Source organism: Hemicordylus capensis, chromosome 1 (assembly GCF_027244095.1).
Source record: "Hemicordylus capensis ecotype Gifberg chromosome 1, rHemCap1.1.pri, whole genome shotgun sequence".
Lineage (NCBI taxonomy): Eukaryota > Metazoa > Chordata > Lepidosauria > Squamata > Cordylidae > Hemicordylus > Hemicordylus capensis.
Window position 1 is genome coordinate 377,260,319 of NC_069657.1, and position 26,767 is coordinate 377,287,085.

The 26,767-nt window shown below is 42.3% G+C and overlaps 1 protein-coding gene across 9 annotated transcripts in view; it reads left to right on the top strand.

The window, feature by feature from the left end:
- The window catches only part of TTC13 (tetratricopeptide repeat domain 13), a 57,154-nt gene extending 31,795 nt beyond the window's left edge, over positions 1-25,359 (top strand). For 5 of the 9 annotated variants that reach the window (XM_053298176.1, XM_053298128.1, XM_053298138.1 and 2 more), the window contains exons 17-23: positions 5,159-5,243; positions 9,495-9,604; positions 15,592-15,727; positions 21,114-21,193; positions 23,022-23,100; positions 23,860-23,939; positions 25,208-25,359. In XM_053298176.1, the coding sequence (XP_053154151.1) occupies positions 5,159-5,243; positions 9,495-9,604; positions 15,592-15,727; positions 21,114-21,193; positions 23,022-23,100; positions 23,860-23,939; positions 25,208-25,319 (682 nt within the window). In that variant the 3' untranslated portion in view covers positions 25,320-25,359. The remainder of the gene's footprint in view (positions 1-5,158; positions 5,244-9,494; positions 9,605-15,591; positions 15,728-21,113; positions 21,194-23,021; positions 23,101-23,859; positions 23,940-25,207) is intronic. The other 4 variants (XM_053298149.1, XM_053298124.1, XR_008316630.1 and 1 more) reach the window with 3 other exon arrangements.
- The last annotated feature ends 1,408 nt before the right edge of the window (positions 25,360-26,767 follow it).

The window sequence follows — 26,767 nt, forward strand, 5'->3', positions numbered from 1 at the left end:
GTAATCTACTCTTCTACCAGTGCCTGCCTATGCTCACATTCTGCCTGGTACAGAAAGTGATCCTCTATAAACACAAACTCAGCTATCTGGCCTCAAGCCACACCTGTGTGATTAGGGCTATTACAAAATATCTGTGTATTCAGGAGGCCATGCAATTTTGAAGGTACACCATAAATTCAAATATTAATTTATCTGAAAGTTATGCTTGTTAATCTGTTAATCTGTTTGAGCAACAATTAGAAGCCACTGTTGCTAAAAGAGATTTGAATGTGTTTTTATTTTAACTTTTTATATTATTCATTAGATAGCACTCTACGTGTAGGTATTTCTTCATAGTAGTCACTTAGTGCTTCCTCCATTTGTATGCCTTTCACTAAGTGACAGTGTAATGAGAAAAGCTACAGTAACTGAAAGTAGGAGGCAGGTGTAGGAGTAGTATTGGGAGTCATTGTAAATTCTTCTTTTCATGTAGCCAGATATCTGGATGACAGCAGTATTCCATTAAATTTCATGGCAATTACTGTCTTTAATAAACACAGTGTTGGTAGCACTAAATCCCCACTCACTGCCATACAATCACTGCAAAGTGTAACCCTGTACTCTTTATGAATACTTCAGCCTGTGTTTAAAGCAACAAAATCACTTTCTGGGAAAATGCATCTAGCAGCAATCAGTACACATCATATTAAAACCAAGATATACTGAGCAGCACCTTCATAATTTTTAGTGACACATTTTGGGTTATAGTGGATAGATTGCAGGTTTGTATACGCATTAACTTGTGCCAGTTATGGCTAAAGAACAATCTTAAAGCCCCACAATAACTAAACCACAAAGAGACATTTGTTAATACAGGTCACATACCACTTTGTTTCCATATGTAGTTGCTTGACTATATCAATGACAAGGACACTGATATAGTAAAATAATATGAAGCCTTATAGTAAAATGATATATTTAGCTCTTATTAACTATAGTTAATGGTGGGCTATGAACTGAAGCCCTCATAAACATTGCCGCCCCCCCCCCCTTACTCCACAGTCTTACCACACTCAGCTAAGCCAGTGGAATAAACATCTATCTTCTGCCCACAGAAAGCAAGACAAGTGTTATTTTTTTTAATGCTTTCCAAGCATTTAAGTTCCAGAACATGCAAGCCAGTAAAGTTTGGAGTGCTCCCTCTAGATTTATTCGAGTTTCTTAGTGCTTTTACAAATCACTGGCTGAGCTTATTTTAACCATTGCTCATGAGGTCTTAGCCCCGGTGCCTGTTTTTCATGGCAAAGCTCAGCCAAGAATAAATGAAATTAAACAGAATGCCTTGGAGCATACACAGAGTGCATTTGATCTGGAACTCAAAAATGTGTAATGCTCCCTTCCTTCTGTCCTTTATGAAGCTTCTGAAAACGTATCTATTTTGCCAGGCTTTTTATTTTTAGTGTGGGAGTGGGTGGGTTGTGTTGGGTTTTTTGGTTTGTTTATGGCTGCTCCAACAAATGCAAACACGGTTCTGCAGCAGGCAGGCTCCCTGCTTCTGCCCCCTTTCCCGCCTTTTCGCAGAAGATTTGGGAATCTAGACAGCAGGGAGCGGGTAGGTTGCTCCCTCCGCCAGCCCCTGTGCGGAATACATAGGGGCGCCGCCAGGGCTCCCTTACTTACCGCTCCTGGACTGGGCTTTGCCTCCGAGCGAGCAGCTTCTCTCTCCTGCCACCAGCTGAGCTCTTCATCCTACGGGAGGCTGTCCCTGCGCGCCCACCACCGAGCCGCCCTCAGCCTGCCATGCGTCGGGCGGGAGAGCAAACGAGGAGCAGAGCGCGGCTGAGGAGGGGCGCGCGCCACGAGAGGACGGGGGACTGGTGGGGAATGCCATAGCTGGAGGACTCTCAGCGTTCCCGCCGCCTTGTCTTGTCTCCCGACGCGCCCAGGCAACCCTCACTTCTGGCTTCCATGCGACTTCCCCCCCACATACAGAGTGGCTGCATTCTGCCACTCTGTATGCGGGGGGGGGGGGTCGCATGGAAGCCGGAAGTGATGCAACCCTCACTTCCGGCTTCCATGCAACTTTCCCCCACATACAGAGTGGCTGCATTCTGCCACTCTGTATGCAGGGGGAAGTCGCATGGAAGCCAGAAGTGAGGGTTGCCTGGGCGCCGCGGCGCATTTTTTAAATATAAAATGTTTTTTTTTAAAAAAAAAAAAATTGGGATCGGCAGGGGTCATGGCAGCGCCCCCCACGTGACCAGCAAAGATGGCACCGGGGGCACGTGCCCCCCCCTGCCCCCCCTATCGTTACGCTTTTGCAAACAAGTGAATCAAATGTTTCATGTGTGCAGTGGGAAAGCGCTGATTTTTGCCAACTTGCACTTTATTTATGTATTTTATTTATTTAAAATATATTTATACCCTGGCCATCCAGTACACTGCTTCTTGGGCCAGCTCACAAAATTAGTAAAATATATGCAATATCAAACAATTTTAAAAAATAAAATTAAAGTTAAGAGATAAATCTAAAATCACATTTAAAATTTACAAATTAAAAATTACAGATAAAAAGCTGGGTGAATTCAGTCCTACAGATACCCCAGCCCCAAGACATGTAGGGCTTTAAAAGTCAAGATGAGCACTTAGAATCTGGCCGGGAAGCAGACTGGTAACCATTGAAACTGCTGCAGGGTGGTTATATCATTCATGAAATGATGTGCACACATGAGCATCCTTGTGGCAGTATTTTGGACCAGCTGAAGCTTCCGAACAGTATTCAAGGGAAGCCCCATGTAGAGCGCGTTGCAGTAGTCCAATACGGATGTGACTAAAGCATGAGTGACTGAGGTCAAGTCCGCTTCTCCAATTAAGGTTGCAGCTAGTGCACTCCACCACCATCTGAACTTCTACAGACAGTGTTGGGACTAGAAACACCCCCTAGCTGTGTACTTTGTCTTTCAAGGGGAGTGTGACACCATCCATGACCAGATTTACCTCACTACTCAGAAAATCAGTTTTTACCAGTCCAGAGCACTTCCATCTTATCTGGATCAAATTTCAGCTTGTTTGCCCCCATCCAACTCAGAACAGTCTCCAAACACCAGTTCAGAACATCTACTGCCTCCCAGGTATCCACTGACTTAAATGATAGGGTGTAAGCTGCGTATTGATGGCACCGCAGCCTATACCTACTGATAACCTCTCCCAGTGGCTTCATGTAGATGTTAAACAGCATAGAGGACAGAATGGGTTCCTTGTGGCACCACATAGGCCTTTGTCTTACAGTCCTCTGTACCGCCTGAAAATATGTTCCTGAGAGTACCACAGTCTAAAATATTAGCACACAGGTTTTATACCATATGGACTAAGAACTATGAGAACAAGAATCTGATTGTGAAGGAAAGTTGCAGGGGAGCAATGGCAGGAGAGAGGGCACACCCTCAACTCCTGCCTGTGGCTTCCAGCGGCATCTGGTGGGCCACTGTGCGAAACAGGATGCTGGACTAGATGGGCCTTGAGCCTGATCCAGCAGGGCTGTTCTTATGAAAGGAATCAACCAAGTTTGAGGAAAGAAAAGCCAATGTGAATACAGTTGGAGCAAAAAGGATTGTGTTAACCGTGTCAAAGAGAGCAGAATAGAAGAATCTGGGGGCAAAAGGAGGCAAAATAGCTACGGAGAGGAGGGATGCTATGGGAAGAAAGATCTATTGTCATTGATGTAATCACACAAAGTCTTAACAGAAGGAGGAGAAGAAAAATGTGAAAGAAAAAGCAGTCAGCCAAATCTATATGTGTGAATAGTGTGTTGCAGACTGATTAACTCTGCATACATACATGGAAGAACTTTGCATGCATGTGCAAGGGAGGTCATTTTTGCTGACTCCACCTTCCCTTTTCTGCCCTGATGGTCACCTAATCCTAAGGTATGTATTTCCAGGGGGTATCGGGTGCAGCACAGGAAAGGGGGTTCAGTGAAAATTATCCATGTTTGTTTGTTTATTTAGTGCATTTATATACTGCCCTATACAAAATGTCCCTGGGTGATTCACAATATAAAAACGATTAAAACATTAACGTAATTAAAACAATTTAAAATACAATAAAAACTCTTAAAAACCAGAACTTTAAAACTATAAACTAAAAGCCAGACTAAACAGGAATGTTTTTAGTTCCTTCTTAAAAACATTCAGAGAAAGGGAAACTCCAATTTCATTAGGAAGTGAGTTCCAGTGTTGCAGGGCAATTCTAGAAAAGGCCTGGTTTCGAGTCGCCACCGATCGAGCTGGTGGCAACCTCAACCGGACCTCTCCAGATGATCTTGAGAGGCGGGGGTGGGGGTTGTTGACGAAAAAGGTGTTCTCTTAAATAGCTCGGACCTAAGCCTTTAAGGGCTTTATAGCTAATGACCAGCACTTTGTATTTTGCCCAGAAACATTTTGGCAGCCAGCGTAGTTCTTTCAAAATAGGTGTAATATGATCTCTTCGGGCAGCCCCAGAGACCAACCTGGCTGCTGTATTCTATACTAACTTCAGTTTCCGAACGACATCGTTTCCATTCTACCACATGCTCATTAATCAGTATGCACCAATGTATATGTTAGGTGGTTTACAAATAAGATGAATAAATAAAATATGTTGCCCAGGATGTTTTTAATTCAGAAAGCTTATTCATGCACATTTTTGGAGGAGATGGAAGTAGATATGTGTAAAGAATCAATGTCATATAGCAGCTAGAATGACTGTGGGGAAATTTCTCCACCAAAAAAGATCTCTGAATGAAGAAGCTCTCTGGATGGCCAAAACAAGTAATTATCTCTCAGTGTAGGAAACCTCACAAAGGAGGGGAAACTGTGCTCCAAACTGTTTGGTACAAATAATAGTTCACAAATGATATATCGCTTTGTTCCTCTCTGTCAGACATCTTTCAAAACTGTCAGTCAACAAGTATTCTTTTTGTAAGTCTAATCATAGGAAGAATTGATCGGGAAGCGAGGGTACTTAGTATGTATATAGCACCGTACGGTTTTTAAAGTGTTTGCAGACATTCTGAATAATATAACCTAGGTAGATAAAAGGACATACAGGTTTTGAAATATCTTCTAATGATACTTAGGCAGACTAGAACTAGATTATGAGATAATTGAAATTATGTTAAGACTTATTGTCTAACTTTTAGTGCTAATAATCACAAAGAACTTGTAGAAGTTCGAGAAGCACTGGAACAGGTACATAAAGTGGAAGATCTTCTCCCAATAATGAAGGTAATTTTATTTTTTGCTGCTGCTGAAAGCTAATTTTTTGTAATATTATAGGTAAGATTATGCAGTCACAATAGTTTTGAAGAACTGAAAAATGAAAAACCATCTCTGATATTACTCGTAACATTTTAATGGACTAATAAATGCCGTATGAAAGATTTCTTGGTGAAGTAGAATACCCAACTGTCCCTTTCCTGTAGTGCAGTACAGAGGCCTAATTTGGCTGTTTTGGACATTATGTTGCTTTGCAAGAGCAGAAGTGGAAATGCTGCTGTTCCTATTTTCTATGTACTGTCTGAAGTGGGAAGTGTCACAGCTTCCTGTAGAGAAATGTGGAAGTGCCAGGTGTTTAGGATGTTGATGTTGATGTTGGTGGGGTGGGGTTGAAGTGGCAGTTCGGAACTTGCCAGAGGCGTATCTAGGGAAAATAGTGCCTAGGGCAAGCATTGAAATTGCGCCCCCTGTCCAAACATCTGACACCCATCTTTCAGATAACTTTACCATAATATCAGCAGAAAAATACAAGTCTGAAGGACACATACAAGTCACATATCTGAATATGTGTACAGTGACTTATATTATATTATTTTTTTAAAAAAAAATTACCTGTAGCCCCTTTGGGGGGCTTCCTAAAGGTGGGGGGGTCTTCAAAGGTTCCCCCTCCCCCTGCTGGCCTCTAGGGCCTCACAGGGACCATTTAAGCATGTGCGATGGCCATTTTTAAAAATATTTTTTTTTTTAAAATGGCAGCTGAAAACAAAATGGCCACCATGCATGCTCAAATGGCCTCTGTGAGGCCTGGTATGGCCTCGGGCCTCACAGAGGCCATTTGAGCATGCGTGGGGGCCATTTTGTTTTCAGCAGCCTTTTAATTATTATTTTTTAAATTTAAGAAATGGCGCCCCCTTCAAGTGGCGCCCAGGGCATGTGCCCTGGCTGCCCCACCATAGATACGCCCCTGGAACTTGCACATTTCACCATTGAGGTTTTTGCTGTTTTGTGCTTTTGTATACAGGAAATATGAATAGAGGCATTCATGCTTTCTTTTCTATGTCCTCTAAGGGTGTCTCTCTTTAATTCCGGAGACAGGGTATACTTTTCCCTCCTGGTTGTCCACTGGTAATTCTTTTTCACCATGACTGCTTAATTATAAGACTGAAATAATTAAAACATTAAGATACTAGGAGCTATATATGAGTGAATCCATACCTTGTATGTCATGAAACTTTAGTAGTGATTATGCCTGTATAGCCCTTCAAATAATGTGTGGAGGATAGGTTTTCAAATGCACAAATATTTCTGTGAGGAAGAAAACAGACTTCAGTTGCCATTTTAAACTTGGATATGGTTGTTCTAGTGCTTGGGAGGTTACTTTGAAAGGGGGAAGGCACATAATATAATAAACTACAGCTAATTTTCTAGATGTTGTAATCTCTTCTAAAATAAGAACAGCCCTGCTCGTTCAGGCCCAAGGCCCATCTAGTCCAGCATCCTGTTTCACACAGGCCCCCACCAGATGCCACTGGAAGCCTACAGCAGAAGTTGAGGGTATGCCCTCTCTCCTGCTGCTACTCCCCTGCAACTAGTACTCAGAGGCATCCTGCCTTTGAGGCTGGAGGTGGCCTATAGCCTTCTGACTAGTAGTTGTTGGTAGACTTCTCCTCCATGAAGTTATCCAAACCCCTCTTAAAGCCATCCAGGTTGTTGGCTGTCACCACATCTTGGGTCAGAGAATTCCACAAGTTGATTATGCGTTGTGTGAAAAAGTACTAGCAGGACACCTTGTGATCTGTATACGCAGGCCCTGTGTGGCTATTATATGTGTGTAATTTTATCTCTAAGCTGGAATTATGTATGCTAATATAATTTTAAAAAAAATACAAATTATCCATGGTACAGAAGATTAACACCTTGGATATTATAGCATTAAGTTTTTATTGCAAGAAGCATTTCCTTTACACATATTATATGCATTTAAATATACGATTAGTAAGCAGTCAAAAGGGTGGAACAGAATAGATCTATTCTATTGTTAGAATAGATCTCTTGTCCTATTTATTCATATGGTAAAGTTGTGACAGAATTTCACAATTTAAAACCCATTTTTCAACTGAAAATAATCCTCTACCCTGTCCAGGTCAAGAATTATGTAGAGACTATGGAGTATTCTACCAAAGAAAACCACAGGACTCTGTGGGCACCAGGAGTCGAAATCGACTTTATGGCACACTTTACCTTTATGGAGTACTGTTTTCTATTTCTGGAAGACAATTAACTGAAGAGTTCAGTCACTCAAACAGTTGCTGACAAGATGAGCTCCAAATGTAAATTTTGACTTCCTTATATGATGCTGGCTTATACCGAGTCAGACCCTTGGTCCATTTTGGTCAGTTTTGTCTACACTGACCAACAGTGGTTCTCCAAGATTTCAGCCAGGAGTCTTTCCCAGCCCTTCTTGAAGATGCCAGGAATTGAACCTGGAACCTCTTGCATGTAAAAGAGATGCTCTACTACTGAGCTATCGCCCCATCCCATAGCTCAACTGATATTTGAGTAGTAAAACCTGAAGTAGCCTGTATAAACAGCATAGGGAAAACAGTTAGTGGTGTGTATGTGTTTTTAGCATCTCTCTCTAGTGTGCTGTATTTAAAAATAATCCCATTAAATAAAATTGGGGACTTGTAACAAAATGTTGCAGTATTTCCCAGTCCTAACTCTTGTTGACAATCCCAGCCAGTTTGGGACAGGAGCCTCCTAGTGCTGTTGCAATGAAGGGGGAAAGTTTCAGAGATGAAGGGGAAAATACAGCTTCTTTCTTTGCTGTCCTTCTAAACCCTTCTTTTGCTGCACTTCCTATAAATTGCTCAAGGGCTTGGGTCTGGGGCTGGCTGCCACATATCAGAAGCTGAGTTGTTTCTGGAGGGTAGGAAAGGGGTGGGGGTGGGAGGATACTTCCCCCCTCCCCCACATAAAATCTCACCATATAGTATGGGAAAGAGATTTTTTTTTTAACCTCACTCTACCCTCTAAGATAATTATTATAAGCTGGTAGGGACCTGAGCAGGCCAATTTCCTCTTTCTATCCACATTCTACATTCCTCCATCCCAGTTGACTCTTAACATTCTGTAACTCCATTGCTCTCAATATTCCATAAATCCTAGAAGTTCACAGACCCTTAATTAGCAGTTTGTGGTGTGTGTGTTTGTGTTTTTTTAATATAAACACCCGTATATTCCTGCATGCCTAGTATAGGGAGACCTCTGCAGCAGCGTAGGGAGGCTGGCGGTGGCCCATGTGCGGCCACAGCCCTCTAGCCCTGCCCCCTGCCTCTGATGTCAGGCGCAGGGGTCTAGCTAGCCACACCCTGCATCTGACATCAGACATGGGGGCATGGTCTCCCTCTCAAACAGGCCTGCGCGGCCCTGTTTGGAAGGGAATCGTTGGGCCCCGCAGCCTGGAGTGACTGTTCCAGCTGCGCTGCCAATGCAGCGCAGGCCAATCTCTCTCCTAAACGGGGATGTGCGGCCTCATTTGGAAGGGAGATCGATTGGCCCCACTGTGTTGGCAGCAAGAGCAGGAGCGGTTCTTCCCGCCTTTAAGGCAGGGAGTGTCACTCCGGCCATGCTGCCAACGCAGCACAGTCCGATTTCGGCTCCAAACGGGGCCGCGCAGCCCCATTTGAGACCAAAATAATGCCCCCCGCATCTGACATCAGAGGCGAGGGGGCGTGTCTGGGGCCACACTCGCAGCCCCTGATTGGTGGCGGCCCGGGTTCTTTGAACCCATTGTTCCAGTGGTGGCTCTGCCCCTGGATCTCTGAGCACGTAGAAACTGCTACCTTGTTTTCAATTCCAGACTGAAAAATTTGAGTGTTTTCCAATTTTTCCAATACCCAATTCTGGTGTTAAAGGGAATGATATTGCAATAAGCAAATCAGCCATAGTTTTTCTTGGTTAAAATTTAGAGCACTTATATTTGTGTATGTTTCAGGTTGTAAACCGTCTAGAGACTTCAGTAGTGGGCGGTATACTAATATATTCAATAACAAATTAAATAGGTTGTTTGTAGTACAAAAGTAACAAACCTTCTGTCCTATTAAGAGGCCTCTAGAGAAAGGAAAATGTTTGTGGTTATTGCCCTGCTTCTTCTGAGCTCTTAAAGGGATAAATCTCTTTTGGGGAAGCTGTCTTAAATGTGTATGTAATATAGGACAAAGTGTATCTTGTGACTTTTCCACTTTGGATGTTTGAAAGCAGCTTAACAGTAAGACAAGGGATGGATTCACTGTCAACACCAAAGTCCCCAGCCTCAAAGATCCAGGAAAAGAATATGATGGATTTACTATCACCATAACAGGAGATAAGTATGTTAAGCTTTTATTGTATGTCATGTAAATACAGGGGGTGGGGGGGATAGTTTACCATTCTTGATTTTAATTAACATTTCAATAGAGCTCTTTCAACCAATAATTAGGTAGGTTTCAAAAGCTCCATTTTTTCCCCTCTAATCAAGTTCATCTGTGCTTCATTAACTTGTTTAGTTGAATTAATTTTATACTTCTCTCTACAACCGTCTAATTTACGTAACTGTGTTATATGCTCTAATATCTTGTCCAAGGCTGATCACTAGCAGCAAATAGGTTGTAAGCATTACAGTTTTATTTATCCCTATAGGAAGGGTTTTTGGTACGCTTAAAGGCGGTTTTGGATGGCACAGATCTTGAGCTCACTGCTGAGCAGGAACATGCTGTTAATAAAACAACATAGTAGTAATTTTATATATTATTTTATTTTGTTATAATAGTTTTGTGCTGTGGAATATATTGGCTTAAGAACTCATCTGTGATCGATACCGCCCAGAGATGAAAGTTTGGGCGGTATAGAAGATAGATAGATAAATTAAATGAAAATAATGCAGACTCTTGTTCCATAGAATCAAGCAGAAGCAATTCTTGGTGGACTGCATCATATAAAAATATCAACATCTGCGGGAAATGTGGGCAGGATTGGGACCAGCCTCTGAGTGACTCAGCTGTTCCTTGGGTCACCTGCTCAGTTTGGGGCTTTATAGGAAGGCTCCTTCTGACTCAGGGTGTTAGAAGCCCAGCAGAGAGGGAAAAGGAGAGTCCATCTACCTCCCACCCAGTGCTGCCTGGAGTGAGAGACCAGGTGGGTGCTGGGGTTCCTTCTGCTGTTGCCTGCCTGCCTTTGCTTCCCCTGTGGGGCTGCAGCCTCAGGTTAACATCTGCGGGAAGTGTGGGCAGGACTGGGACCAGCCCCTGAGTGACTCAGCTGTTCCTCGGGTCACCTGCTCAGTTTTGGGCTTTATAGGAAGGCTCCTTGTGGCGGCGGGCCTGCCACCAAAGGGGAAACACCAAAGGGGGTTGCCCCTTTGGGGAAGCCACTTCAGGGGAGAATGAGGGTGAGGACTAGTGGGCTTCTGTTTAATTAGTTTTAAGCTGTTTTAGACTTGGGTTGAAGTTGCTATAATGTGTTTGGGTTCGTCTGGAGATGTGGGGGACAGGGGGTGCCTTTGTTGACTATGGGGCATCTATCCCGGTGGTGGTGGGGAATAGAAGAAGTAATGTTGGCAGATCAGCGGGCCGTTCCAGGGGAAGGGTAGTCAGAAATTTAATAGCTGTCTCCCCTTCCGGCTGTCCTGCCAGCTCTTTGACCTCGGGGAGCACTGCCAACAACCCACATAGCTTTTCACTGCTCCTCTGTAATGCCAGGTCAGTCCAAAATAAATCTGAATTCATCCATGATTTGATCATGGATGAAGCGGCCGACCTGGTATGTATTACCGAGACTTGGTTGGGAGAGCCTAGTGGTCCAGTTTGGTCCCAGCTTCTCCCTCCAGGATATCTGTAGAGGAGCAGGTGAGGGGATATAGGTGGGGAGGTGGGGTGGCTGTGGTCTATAAGGATAACTTCTTCCTTACCAGGGTCTCTGTCAGGGTATCGGACCATACTGAATGTGTGTACTTGAGTTTGGGGACCAGGGATAGACTGGGACTTCTGTTGGTGTACTGATTGCCCCGCTGCCCAGCGGAATCCCTTACTGAGCTCACGGACTTGGTCGCGGAACTTGCGTTGGAGTCTCCCAGACTCTTGGTGCTGAGGGACTTCAATGTTCATTTCGGGACCAATTTGTCCAGGGTAGCTCAGGAGTTCATAGCGGCCATGACAACTATAGGCCTATGCCAAGTGGTCTCTGGACTGACGCATATTGCAGGTCGCACACTTGATTTGATCTTTTACTCTGAGCAGGGTGGTGTTCCGTGGGTAGGGACTCCTGTGATTTCCCCATTGTTATGGATGGACCGCCATCTGGTTAAGGTTGGACTTACAGTCACTTCCCACCTCCACAGGGGCGAGGGGCCTATTAGAATGGTCCACCCGAAGAGGTTATTGGATCCAGTAAGATTCCAAGAAGCCTTGGAGGAATTTAATGTTGGCTTTGCTGGTGATCCTGTTGATGCGCTGGTTGAGAATTGGAACAACTCGCTCACCAGGACAGTAGACAGGATTGCTCCCAAGCGTCCCCTCTGACCTGCTTCAAATTTGGCCCCTTGGTATACGGAAGATCTACGGGGGCTGACGCAGCAAGCTAGGTGACTGGAGCGCAAGTGGAGGAAGACTCGACTTGAGTCTGACAGATTGCGACATAGAGCACATCTAAAGATCTATGCTCAGACAATACGTGCGGCAAAGAGGCAGTACTTTTCTGCCCGTATTGCCTCTACGAGTTCACATCCAGCGGAGTTGTTCAGGGTTGTGAGGGGATTAGTATCTGCCCCCAATCCCTTGAACCAGAATTTGAAGTTGTTGGTTACCCTCTGTGATGTGTTTAAAGAGTTTTCACAGATAAAATCTCTCGGATTCGGGCCAAACTAGATGGAGACTCCACAATTAATTTGATGTCTGAGCTGGAGATGCCCAGCGACTTCTCTTATGTGATTCGACTGGATCTGTTTCAGTTTGTGGCTCTTGAGGATGTGGACAAGCTGCTTGGAGCGGTGAGGCCTACCACTTGTTCTCTTGACCCTTGTCCAACATGGCTTGTTCGATCTAGCAGGGAGGTTGTTGTAAAAAGCCTGGTGGGAAATCATAAATGCTTCTCTGAGGGAGGGCAGAATGCCTCCTTGTCTTAAGGAGGCAATCATTAGATTAACTTCTAAAGAAGCCTGCATTAGATCCCTCAGAGTTGAGCAATTATAGGCCTGTTTCCAACCTCCCATGGCTGGGCAAGGTAATTGAGAGGGTGGTGGCCTCTCAGCTCTAGGTGGTCTTGGAGGAAACTGATTATCTAAACCCATTTCAAACTGGTTTTGGGGCAGGCTATGGGGTGCAGACTGCTTTGGTTGGCCTGATGGATGATCTCCAATTGGGAATTGACAGAGGAAGTGTGACTCTGTTGGTCCTTTTGGATCTCTTGGCGGCTTTCGATACTATCGACCATAGTATCCTTCTGGAACGTCTGAGGGGGTAGGGAGTGGGAGGCACTGTTTTACAGTGGTTCCGCTCCTACCTCTCGGATAGATTCCAGATGGTGTCAATTGGAGACTGTTGCTCTTCAAAATCTAAGCTTAAGTATGGTATCCCTCAGGGCTCCTATTTTCTCCAATGCTTTTTCACATCTACATGAAACCGCTGGGAGAGATCGTCAGGGGATTTGGAGCTGGGTGTTACCAGTACGCTGATGACACCCAGATCTATTTCTCCGTGTCAACTTCTTCAGGAGCTGGCATATCCTCCCTAAATGCTTGCCTGGAAGCAGTAATGGGCTGGATGAGGGAGAATAAACTGAAGCTGAATCCAGATAAGATGGAGGTACTTATTGTGCGGGGTCAGAACTCTAGAGACTATTTTGATCTGCCTGTTCTAGATGGGGTCACACCTCCCTAAAAGGAACAGGTTCGCAGTCTGGGAGTACTTCTGGATTCACACCTCTCCCTGGTTTCTCAGGTTGAGGTGGTGGCCAGGGGTGCTTTCTATCAGCTCCGGCTGATATGCCAGCTCAGCCTGTTTCTTGGGATCAATGACCTCAAAACTGTGGTACATCTGTTGGTAACCTCCAGGCTTGACTTTTGTAATGCGCTCTACGTGGGGCTGCCTTTGTAGGTAGTCCGGAAACTTCAGTTGGTTCAGAATGCGGCAGCCAGGTTGGTCTCTGGGTTATCTTGGAGAGGCCATGTTACTTCTTTACTGATAGAGTTATACTGGCTGCCGGTAGGTTTCCGGACAAAATACAAAGTGATAGTTATAACTTATAAAGCCCTAAACGGCTTAGGCCCTGGGTATCTAAGAGAGCGTCTTGTTCATTATGAGCCCCACCACCCATTGAGGTCATCTGAGGAGGTCCGTCTCCAGTTACCGCCAACTCGTTTGGTGGCTACACAGAGATGGGCCGTTTTGGTTGCTGCCCTGAGATTGTGGAATGCACTCCCTGCTGAGATATGATCCTCCACATCTCTGCCAATTTTCAAAAAAACACCTGAAAACCCATCTTTCTCAGCTTCCTAAATTTTGGGGTTTTTAATATCTGGTTTATTTTAAAACTCAAAACCTGATTTTGGGGTTTTTAATCACTGTAATTGTTGTTTTAAAATGTTTTTAAATTGTAAATTGTTATATTGTTTTTTAGTTTGTGTTAGCTCTTTACTGTTTTAGTGGTTTGTTTTAATTGTAAACCGCCCTGAGCCATTTTGGAAGGGAGGTATATAAATCAAATTATTTATTAATAATAATAACAATAATAATAATAATAATAAATAGTATCCATATAAATCTAGTGGGTAACATTCAGAGGGAAAGAAAAAGGAAAGGGAGGAAACATACCACTTTGAATTCACTTAGTTTCTCTTTTTGAGTAGTAGCTGCAAAATTTATATTATGACTATAACACTGAAGGCTTCAGCTGTCCAAGCATTGCTACTGCTTACTCATTTAAATTGATAGATTTTTGGAAACATGTATTTAAGCAAAATAGTACTGGCCAACAATTCTGCAAAAAGTGTTGTCTCTTGATATTGCTTTTTGATTTTGGTGTTTGGAAACTTAAAGGGAAGATAGCAATAGCAATAGCAATAGCACTTACATTTATATACCGCTCTATAGCCGAAGCTCTCTAAGCGGTTTACAATGATTTAGCATATTGCCCCCAACATTCTGGGTACTCATTTTACCGACCTCGGAAGGATGGAAGGCTGAGTCAACCTTGAGCCCCTGGTCAGGATCGAACTTGTAACCTTCTGGTTACAGGGCGGCAGTTTTACCACTGTGCCACCAGGGGCTCATGCCACCAGGGGCTCACCAGGGATGTAGTTGATATTGTGGTAGCAAGCATGACTTGTCCCCTTAGCTAAGCAGGGTCCACCCTGGTTGCATATGAATGGGAAACTTGATGTGTGAGCACTGTAAGATATTCCCCTTAGTGGATGGGGCTACTCTAGGAAGAGCAGAAGGTTCCATGTTCCCTCCCTGGCATCTCCAAAATAGGGCTGAGAGAAATTCCTCCCTGCATCCTTTGAAAAGCCACTGCCAGTCTGTGCAGTAGACAATACTGAGCTAGATGGATCTATGGTCTGACTCAGTATATGGCAGCTTCCTATGTTCCTAGCTATTGCATTCATTTCGACATTCTCAACTGGTAGTTGTTGGAATGAAACATATATTTCATTTATCTGTCTAGCATATTTTTATACTGCCTGATACTTACATCTCTGGGTGGTATACGATATTTAAAACAGAAAAAGCCATTAAAATTTCACAAAAGTAAAAACTATCTCATAAGATAAAACAAACCAGCAGAACCGGCGCACAGCATCTGCGCCGCTAGTTTGTCGATATGCTTTCCTTCCCCATTGGCTGGGTGCAGTGCGGCTCTGGCGCTACCTGGCTTGGCTCCTCTTGGCAGCGCGGCTCCGCCACTTGCCTCCTCTCACCTTTCCTTCCCCGCCGGGCATGGTGCGGCTCCACCACCCGCCCAGCTGGGCCTCTCTTGGTGGCGCGGCTCCTGGAGAGCCAGCCCGCCACCTCCTCCCACCCCCTCCTCCTGGCAGCTGGGACAGACCAGCCTGCCACCTCCTCCCCCCAGTGGGCAGCCTGCTGCCGCCACCGCCTCCAATCGGTCAGCGCGGCTCTGCCCGCCCCCCAGCTGTCTCCTCACGCATGTTTGGAACTCTCGCCAGAGTTCTGCCACGCATGTGATTTCTGCCACGCATCCCCACACATCTGGCTCTGGCTTAGAGAATTAAGTATATAGAAAATTAAACAGTTTAAAATTAATTTCAGTTAAAAGCCTGAGAAATATTTGTGTTTAATATGTGCACATATGCAAATATTTTCAGAATTGGGAACATACTATTTTCAGTGGAAACACAGACAACAGAAGAGAGAACACAACTGTATCATGCAGAAATAGATGCTCTTTATAAAGACCTAACTACCAAAGGAAAAATGCTTGTTTTCTCTGCGGAACTTGGGGTAAGGTTCACCATTCCTTAATTCTTTTTAACAGCCAGGATACAAAGCACTAGTCCAAGGGGACTTTAGACTTGCTTTTCTTCAACAGCTGCCCCCCTTTGCACCTGGCAAACTGAGTTTGACATCAGGGGAAATGTCAGAAGTACTTTGTGATCTGGCATATAGGAGTCAGCAGCTCAAAGGGGAAAAGTCAGAAATTCCACTGGGCTTGTGCAAACCCTTTCTGTTATCCTAAGAAACACATCTCACTTTAGACTTTCTGTCCGTTATTAGTTAAACACATTCCATCTCTATAATATCATTTATTAGATTATTCCTATTTAAACAATAGTATTTAGTTGTTTAAACATGGCTTAGATTAAATTATCTTCTTTATATATAATTCTCTTAAACGCACCTGTCGCTAATCCCATGTGTGGCAGCTCTCGTGAGAGTTTGCAAGCAGCTGCTGGGGGGTTAGCGATGGGGACGGGGGAGAAAACTGTGATGGTGGCCAGCAGCAAGAGTAAGTGCGGCCAGGCGGGTGGGATGACATGGCCGCTGCCGGCGGGAGTGGGCGGGTGGTGCTGGGCCGGCCAGTGGAGGTGGCGGGTTGGCGGGCTGAGGCAGCCGGCAGGAGGATGGGTGGGCGGCCGGGTGGGAAAATAAGTGGGGACAGGGGAGAGAAAATGGCTGCGGCAACTAGAGGTGCGGATGCTCGGCGCCTGGCCCAGGTAGTGTATCATAATGCTTGTTCTTACTAAAGATGCTATAATTTTCTTGTCATCTGCAACTACATATTTTTAAATTAAGTACTATAGTGAGCATACATTCTACGTAATAAAAATGCCATAAACATCTCCATAAATTCTTTCCATCACATTTTATTATCTGGATCCTTTTTTCCTAATGAACAGTTTTATTCAATTTTTTGTTCATGTTATAACTAAGTAATTACAAGAAAAAGGTGGGGATATGATGGGGGGGGACAGAAAAGGGGGGAAGGGAGGATGAAGGTGTTCTATTGATTTGAAATAAACAGAGGAAATTATGCAAATAACTTGTGGTGTGTAACTTGCATGGAGGAGTGTTTTGATCTAAAATAGGATCTAATATGTCATTAAAATCCCCACCAATTATTAAGCAGTGATATTCTAAGGATAAGAGGTGGAGTATACATGAGTGGAATGTATCTGGAGAGTCTATATTTGGGCCATATATATTCACCAGTACCAGAGTGGTGGATAGGGTTTTTGCAATCAAAATCAGAAAGTGGCCATTTGGGCCAGTTATTTCTTTCATTATCTGCAAAGTCAATTTCTTATTAATCAAAAGCATTACCCCCCTAGTCTTTTTGGAAAAAAACACTAGCAAAAGCTTCACTGGCCCAATCGTTACATTCTGTCTTTATCTACTCGAAGCAAATATGAATACAACAATTACAAATACAACAAATATTTATATACCGTGTTTTAACAAAAGTATTCCAGCTGACAATATTAACAGCCATGGTATTCAAAATAAAATGAAAATTGTGGCAAAGTGGAATGAGGAGGAGGAGAACCTAGATTGCACACTTACCCAAAGGCCAGACAATAACAAAACAGAAAAAGACTTTATGATGGAAACCAAGGACAACAGATTATGGATCCCGTGTGCCAGGCGGTTTAGATTCTAATTTTGAGGAAAAGAATTGATCAGAATAATATCTATAGATATTCAAAGTATTATAGCAAGGAACTATAATAAACATGCACCAGAAGTCAGAGTATTTGTAGTAACACAGCTTCTGTAAGAACCAGGACTGGGAAGGAAGATTTTAAAAGGGAAGGCATAAAATATATCTAGGCAAGGTAAGAAAAAAGCCACCATGAAAAAAAAAAAGTGGGGGGGGATAGAACATGTGAGATCAAGCAACAGGCTCATGTTCCAGTTTATAGAAAACAGTAACTGCTTCCAGAAAGGAGGCAACTCCCCCCCGCCACCCTGCAATGATACCATAGCGAGTAGGAGCCCAATACTGCTGTGCTGAGTTACTGAAAGAAGAGAGGGAAAAGGAGCCAATATTCACATTCATCTTGAGTAAAGGTGAGATGGACAAAATGGGAAGATAAACAAATATGGATTTGGCCAATTTACATGAAAGAAATTCCTGCCTATGTCAAAAGCCCATCATAACCTGTTCACATTTTAGGAGTCAGTGATAAATTGTAATCCAAGAAACAAATGGGGGCTGGGGGGAATGTCAAGCAGTGTCAACAAAACACACACACACACACACACACACACACACACACACACACACACACACGGTTAAAACTCATGGGGGGGGGAACACCCTGAAAAATTGGTGTACAGGGATAGTAACAAATTGTTTGACCATAAATAGACAAAGACGGAAGTGGGGTAAGAAAGTAACTGCAATATTAATAACAACAAAGAATCCCCCCCTCTCTCTCTCTATATATACACACACACACACACACACACAAATATGCAAATCTTTTAACTGTGATCCACAGTGACTTCACAGCATTTTAACCTCTTAATCTCTGTGTCCCTCCTTTGTTTTTTCCTACCCCTTCCAAGAAAAACAAAACCGCACCCCAATAGTTAAAATAAGGTCTTGTACATATACGAGTGCTTTAAAAATGGTAAAGCAAAACACTTGAATCATAGCAGAGGTTTATATATGAAATAATGAAAAGGGGGGAAAGGCCAACCCCTTTATCTCTGTGTGTGTGTGTGTGTGTGTGTGTGTGTGTGTGTGTGTGTGTGTGTGTGTGTGAATGAACACATGCACATACACCCTATCCTTACAGCCACTAACAATAAGATTAAGTTCTGGAACTAATAATAAAATTAAGTTCGGGAACACATAGGATTTATATAATTTTTTTAAAAAACCAAAAAAAACCCACCAAAGAGTAGGGTAGGAGAAACTCCAACTTACAAGCAGAACCAAAAAAGGTGGTGTGGGGAAGAAAGAAACATTTGCCGGGGCGGGGGAAGTGGTAATTAAATAACCAATTTTCAAAAACACTGGGAGCTAGATGTACAGGGATGGTAACAAATCATTTAACTCTTCCTTCCCAAATAGAAAAACCCTCCCCTCCACACACACATCCTGCACACATGTACGCGCACACACACACACAAAATCCCCCCTCTCACCCAGAACACACACACCAACAGTTTTCAAGTGAAGCACATGGTATATAAAAGCAGGGAATATAAACAGGCCAAATAATAAATGCAACACAATATTAACTCCCTCATTCACCCAAAGAAGAACCAAATAGTCTGCAGGAAAAATGAAAACAAAATTCTAATGTAAGGAAAGTAATTAAAAATTAGGGTAAGTATAAGGTATCCTGAAGAAATGAAATGGCTGAAAATGATTCAACCTAATATTATACTAAGAGAGGTCTAACAGTTTCTCAGCCTTCAGCAGGAGTTTGGCGGGAAGAATCCAGAGCAAGTAGAAAGCTTTCTGGTTCTGCAGTATTGTTGAAGGAAGGAAGACGGTCCTTGTACAGAAAATAGCAGGGCAGCAAATGTAAAACTGGATATTGTGGGCTCTGGCTAACTGAAGGGTAACTCTGGCTAACTCAATCACATCCTTGGAATAATTTGGGGAAATCATGATATGAGAACCATTTTCTCCCCAGCAAAGTTCTCCCTTTCCACGTGCTCTCCATAGAATGTCAGCTTTAGTAGGAAACCACAGGAATTTGACAATAAATGCCAAGGCCTCCCTCCCTCACAGGGTGGTGGGATGGGGGCTCTGTGAGCTCTTTCAATCTCCAAGACATAGTCCTCAGTCCTCCTGAAGGAGGTCTCAAAGGAGATATGCAATAAAGGTGGAGGGGCAGGAACATTCCAAACACTCTCCGAACCCAACAATTTGTTAATTATTCATGTGAGAATGGCATTCCAAATTGACCACTTTAGCTTGTAGCATTTTATTTTCATTGTACAAAGTCTGGATGGTGGTGTCTATTTTAGTACAGGCAAATCTCACCATTTGCAGACCTGGCATCTGCGGTTCCATGTATCCACAGTCAGCTAATTGACACCCGACCTTGAAATAGGTGGGTGGGAAAGGTCAAGAAAAGATTAATTCTGCATATCCATGGTTTCATGGTGGCTGGAAATTGTCTCCGAGGTCATTTCCAGCTGCCTTTTAAAGGAAAGGAGCCATTTTGTGGCTCATTCATTTTGTTTTTGTTTTTTAAATTTCCCATGAAAAATCATGGGGAAATGGTAGTTTTTGGATTCTTGGGTGGCATTGCAGGATAGTTGCAGACCCACGAAGCACAGTAGGGCACTTTATTTCCATTATTTTGCCCTCTTTTGATATTTTTTGTTTGTTCTTCTCCAGGAACCTAACCTCACCCCCACCTCACCCCACCCGCACCTTCATTCTCATTGACTTAATGCTCTGTTATTCTCCACGGTTCCATCATCTGTGGTCGTAGTAGAGAATGGAAGACAGGAGGATAACAGGGTTCACCTCTATCATGGTCTTCAATAAGGGAGATACAACTCTCCACAGCGCCCCCCCCCCCACCTTGTGCCCAAAGTATCTACTGACAGCTGTAAAGTATTTAAAGACAGCTCAATTGTTTTAATATCTTTAGCCATTTCCTTTAACAGGGCAAGGGTTGTAGGATCAATTTTCAAGGGGAATGTGGGGGAGAACCTGATGACAAGGAAGAGCTCGCCTCAGTGCTAACACCTCTTTTTTTTCTTTTTATCTCTAAGCCCATTAGACTTCCCCATTTCAGCTTGCAGAGGGATTTTAACTGGATATTTGAATTGCTTTCAGTTAATAGCTCACCATAATGCTGATTGAAAGATGGTTTAGGATCATGAAAGTAGAACTAGGATTTGGCACCAGACAGGAGCTCCCTCACAGCATGTTCTCACCGGTAGCCATCTTAACCGGAACCTCTTACTATCTGGATCCTTAACAGTTTTGTATGAATCAATACCTGATTCCTGAAAAGTTATCTGTACAATAAAAGCTGACATAAATGTGTAACTAAATAAAGTTTTCAGGGTGATTAGAAGAATAGCAAGTGTGTTTGAGACTGAGTAGTGAAACCTATTTTTTGATATGACAAAACTTTTTTTTTTAAAAGAAGATGGTGGGGTTTTTAAAACCTATAAGTATGTTCAGTCTAGATCCCTTGTAATATGCTATATCATTTAGCTGCTATTTCCAATTTGGCAGCAAATAATATTCACTAAAATTTAGAGTAAATATCCTTGAAGAAACTCCAGGTATTGCATAATCTATATCATCAGATGTGTTTATGTTTTGAATAATTTATTTAACACTGTGTATTTGAGTGTTTCACTTTTTCATGCTAAATACATTGTTTTGTTTTGCTTTGCTTAGGAAGCAGAAGCTGTATGTAATCTAATCCTGTCCCTTGTATACTACTTCTATAACTTAATGCCTCTGTCTAGAGGTTCTAGGTTAGTATCTTGCTTCATATATGGTTGGATCCTACAATTCACAGATGTAGCTCTCTGAACCATCTGAAAAACTGCTACTGGGGGTCAGGAGCCACTCACAAAAGGGGCTTGTGCCTAGTCTCCTTTAAACTGTTGTTGAGCATTGCTTAGGAAAACTGATCACTTTCATGGGGGGTGCACAATACAATGAAAGAATTACTTTGAGTCCATATGGCAGTGCCTCTCCCTCCACCCACCTCTCAGAAATGCAATTCAGGTATAATCTGGAGCACTATATAATTTGATTGGGGTTTCTTCTCTCCATCCTCATAATTTGAGAGATAGCAATAGCAATAGCACTTACATTTATATACCGCTCTATAGCCGAAGCTCTCTAAGCGGTTTACAATGATTTAGCATATTGCCCCCAACATTCTGGGTACTCATTTTACCGACCTCAGAAGGATGGAAGGCTGAGTCAACCTTGAGCCCCTGGTCAGGATCGAACTTGTAACCTTCTGGTTACAGGGCAGCAGTTTTACCACTGCGCCACCAGGGGCTCTTAGATGGCCTTAGTATTAAAACCTTAAGAGCAGATAAAACCATATTGTCTCTGCATATGCTAGTGAAGCAAATTATGGTGTCTGTGAATCTTTTGGTCCTTTGAATATGGTTATCCTAGTCCCAATTTTGGGGAAACATGCACCCAAATATCTATGGAATACATACTCAAATTGCAGCTATACAATTCTGAATTGTGACAGAAGCTATTATTTTAGTGTTCTATTTTGTTCATGTGTAAGAAAACTTACTAGCATCCTTTGCTGTTTAAACAATTTTATTCGGGACTATATAGTGGGACTATGCCATCTGTGTATAAAATAATGGTCTTATGGGTGAGCTACTGCTCTAAGTGTGAGAAATGGCAATCTTTTGTTAATAGTATTAATATTAAATTAAGTTAAAAGCAGGCAAGATTTATATTTATCAATATGTGAAACAATTGAACTCCATGTGAAGAAAACAGCTTCTTTGGGTAGCATCCTTGGGTAGCATTCAAACTAGTAATTCCATGAATGAAGATGTTCAGTTTGCACAAGGTGAGGAAGGGGGTGGAAGAGCTTTTTTCGTTGATTCTCCCCTTTCCTCTGCACCCCCCCAAAAAAACACACCCCACAAATATGTCCTTCCCCCAGAGGATCCCCCAACTCTCAGGGATACTTGGGGGCGGGCACAGGGCATGCAAAAGGAAAAGAGGGGATCAGTGAAAATTGTTTCTGCCCCTCTTGCATAGGAGGATCACCTTCTGTTTGCAGAAGTACTAGAAGTACATACAGAAGTACTAGAAGTACATACAGAAGTATGTTGCTCCTTGTGTCTCCACAGATACATTAATAACATGAGTAACCATGATTTCCTCCTCCTCCCTGCTAAATTTCTAAATGGTTTTGCACAAATACTGATCAAATTATTGTTTGGACCTTTCATGAGAAAACAGTTTATTATTACTCTGATATATATAAGAGAATAGTTTTCTCACTTTGTATATGAGATGTCAAAACTTGTCTTTAAGTTTGACATGAGCTAACAATATTAAAGTGAGTTTAGCTGTCTGCAAATATATTGCATTGATATATTAGAACAGAGAATCCCTTTAAAGGGATTAAATCCCACTTAACTATCTCAATTGCTAATACTTATTTTTGAAACTGCAAACTATTCTCAGATTTCAAAATGTTACAAAATAACTTTTTCATAACATGTTGAAATATGAGAACACATTTTAAACATGTTGTGTAAAAAGTGCTTTATCTGTTTATTTATTTATTTAGTTTGTTTGTTTGTTTAGCGTAGTGGCTTACTCAGTAGTAATGGGAGCACTGATGGCAAGTGGAAAAGAAGTATCAGGGAAAATTCCTAAAGGAAAGGTATGTTCTGCATAAAATATGCCACAGTTTAAATAAGGTTAACTTGTGTTTCTGTATCTCACGACTATGTCTAAAATTCTCCTTAAAGTATAATGTGGGAATGGTTATGATCATGTATGTATGTAGTATCAAGATTCTGGAAGAAGCTTGGGGTATTGGCTTCTCAAATATATGTCTCTCTGTTACAAAAGTGTAATTTAAGTGTGTTTTGATTTGTGTGGAAAGCTGTCCTAAGGGAAATAAAATTGTCAGTGTGGGGAAACTGCTAAATGAATATCTGAATAAATGTATTTCTAGAGATATTTGCTTGTTTTGAGCATTACTGTCTAAGGGAATTTGTTTACTGGTTTTCAGCTACTGCTGGAAGTGATGTTGGAATCTCCTTTGGTTTATTGCCTCTTTTGAAAATAATATAATAGTATTTTCTGTCTTTTATCAAGTGGTCTTGTCTGACCATTTTTATGCTTCAAATGGTCCAGAACTCATGAAACGGTCAATAATCTTTCCTCTGTGCCTTGCAATAGGAGTTGCATAATTTAGTCCTTTGTGATTGAAAATATATTTTCTTCTGAAATTATTTAGCAGCTTCAGCCATTTGCTCTTGAAATGGAGTTGCTAAAGTGGCAAGAGTACAGTTCTGCCCCACACGATCACGTCTGTTTTATTGTGCTAAATGTATGGATATGTTCCCATAGGCTTGTGACTTGGTTTTAAATGCTTTTGAAAAAATTAATATATGATATGTTGTGTATGTTATAGTTGGTTGATTTTGAAGCCATGATGGCACCTGGTTCAGAGGCCTTCAGTAAAATAGCAAAAGATTGGCTGAATCTGAAAAGGTAAAAGTATTAATGTTAATATTTATTATACATACACTATTGTTTATAACTGAAAAGTGAGAAGACTTTGTTTTTTTCCAATTCACGCAACTATCTTTCATATACTGATTGCAGTTAGCACACAGCAAAGCTTGCAGAGTTGAATATCTTATACTATAAGAGTTATCCTGTTTTAGGCTCTGCACAGAATTCAAGCTTACACCCAATGTATGTTAAGATGCACAAATACCTATTACAGTTGTGACCAGGGGCATAGCAATGCTGGAGTGGGCCCAGAGACAAGATTTTAAAATGGGCCCCCCTCACTGAAGCTCAGCTCATGAAGTAAAGAAATCTTAAATGAGGCTGAATAGTGCTAACAAAAAGCATAGTTATATCTATCTATCTATCTATCTATCTATCTATCTATCTATCTATCTATCTCTTATGTGCCACAATAGAACATCATCCTAAATTATTTTTTAAAAAGTTTTGTAAATTGTGGACGATGCAAGTCATTTAATGGTACTAGAGAAAGACAGGCTGTTCTGGTAGCTCCAGGTCTTAATACTCATATCAATTTTGGAGGTTGAATACAACTGAAGGAAGCCTGGGCGGGTGCGCGACTGGGGGAGTCAGTCATGTGACTTGCCTCGGGGGGGGGCTCAAGGCAGTGGGCCCCCAGACAACTGTGTCCCCTTGCCTTATTATAGTTACGCCCCTAGTTGTGACACCACTAAAATATTGTGGGTGTCATCCACAGTTGTCCTTGCTCTGCAGAAAGGGAAACTGTGGATCCCACCCAGTAGTGCATCCAGATTCCATCCAGAGAGCACATCTCTGGATCCCATCCAGAGTGCACTGCTGGCACAAGGCACCTCCCCTATCCCTTCCTCCCTACAGAAGCTTCCTGAGCCTCCTGAAGAGCCATTCCTGACACTCGGGGGACTTCTGGCAGTAGCTCGGGATGTGGTTATGGGGGGAATGAGGAAACCCAGAAACCACAAGGGGGAACTGCTAGCAGAGACACTGCTCCACTTGTAGTTTCTCGATACTCCTCTCACTCCCTTCAGCTCCCTGCGCTGCATCCCGTCCCATTGCAAAGGGTCCCCAAGCCCTTAGCAGTGGCTTTTTTGGATGACTGAGGAAGCTTAACTAGGGAGGAGGAGAGAGTGGGCAATGTGCCTACCCTTATACAATCAGCATTCTTGGAATTCTTAAGACACGCAAAATGCAAAATATAAGTTTGATTTCAAGCAGATTTATTACTTTTTGTCCTTTCCTTTCAGCATTTCCCCTTCTTACAAGAGTCTTCCTTTGGTATCAGAATCCTTTCCAACCTTACGAACCATGATTGAAGCATTGAGTACAGAGTCATCGCATTGCCTCAAAAGGCTATAGTTGCTGTGTAACTTAGCCTAATAAAAAAAAATGACCTCTTCCTTTGTATGTGTATTTAAAATGGGAAATATTATGAAGCAATTTAGCGTTTTATTTCTGATAGCTTTTTTAAAAAAAATGTAGCAACTGAATATTTGCATTACTTTCTTCTAGGGTCACAGTAAAAAATGAAAGGCTTTCAATAATCAATAATTGTTGGAGAGATAACAGTGGCTGATATGCTCAATGTGTAAATCCATGCCACTGTTTCTTAATATTGATATACTTCAGAGATTAACAGCCTGATTCTGAACATAATTGTGTTCCTAAGCACATCAAAATCAGTGGTTGTAGGTGTGGCTAACTCTGCATAGGATCAGACTCTGAGACTACAGTACTGTGTACACTTACTCTCTAGTAAGTCCCACTTGGTCTTGCTAGTAAACATCACTGGGTTGGACTGTAGATCTGAAAGTACAATTGAACAGGAATTACTTCTGAAAATGGCTGCAGATACTTGTTTTCAAAGGACAGTTGCCTTTTAAAAATGCAATATCCCTTCTTTCAACCATACATCAGGGTCTTAAAAATTGGCTATAAAAATACAGAAGCATACACCTGGGTAAAATTGACATATCTGCACATGATGATGTTCTGTTTGCATGACTGTTACACTGATAAGGAGCTTCATTTCAGAAAAATATAAATAAAAGGAATAGCATTTAAAGTAGTGTTAAGCTGAAATATGGAGCGTATTTCATAAACATTTTTGCCCCCCTGTGAAATACTGCCCCCCCTTTGGCAATATTTCATTCACAAGGGATCAGGTGTCAAGGCAAAGAGGGAGCATGTTCCTGTGGCTGATGCAAATAGAGTGACATTCCCTTGCCTTGACCCTATTAGGCTTAGTTGATTAGTTGGGGAAAGCTGGGGATAGATATTCAGACATATACCTGAATGCATATCTTCATCAGCCATCTGCCCTAATTTGTCCTATGTAATTATACATGACTAGGGTTGTATAGCGAATGGACAACAGCACTTGCCTGCAACGTATGTCAAGGGAGAGTATTTGCCAATTGCCGGAACCATTTAGATGTGGTGCTCCTCCTCCACTTAGGGCTATAGTCTATTGGTTCTGTGAAATCGTGTGTATTACAAGAAGCCCTTTCAAGTACAAATACATTTTTAATGGTGCCAAAGCAGCAGATTGTAGAAATAATGGCTGTGTATAGGTGCCCCCCACACACACACACACACAAATAAAAGTGTGGAAGAACAGAAGGGGGGGAGGTTTGCAAACCTTTTTGCTTCTAAAACATGAACTTTTGAGGTGTAAATCAAATCCTATGAAAACATGGCACAGAACCCATTTAAAATTAGCAATTTTAGATGCACTAGAAGGCTTGATGTACCAATGGAAGGCCTCTTGTGCTGTATGGGAAGCTAATTTCTATATCTTGTTTGTC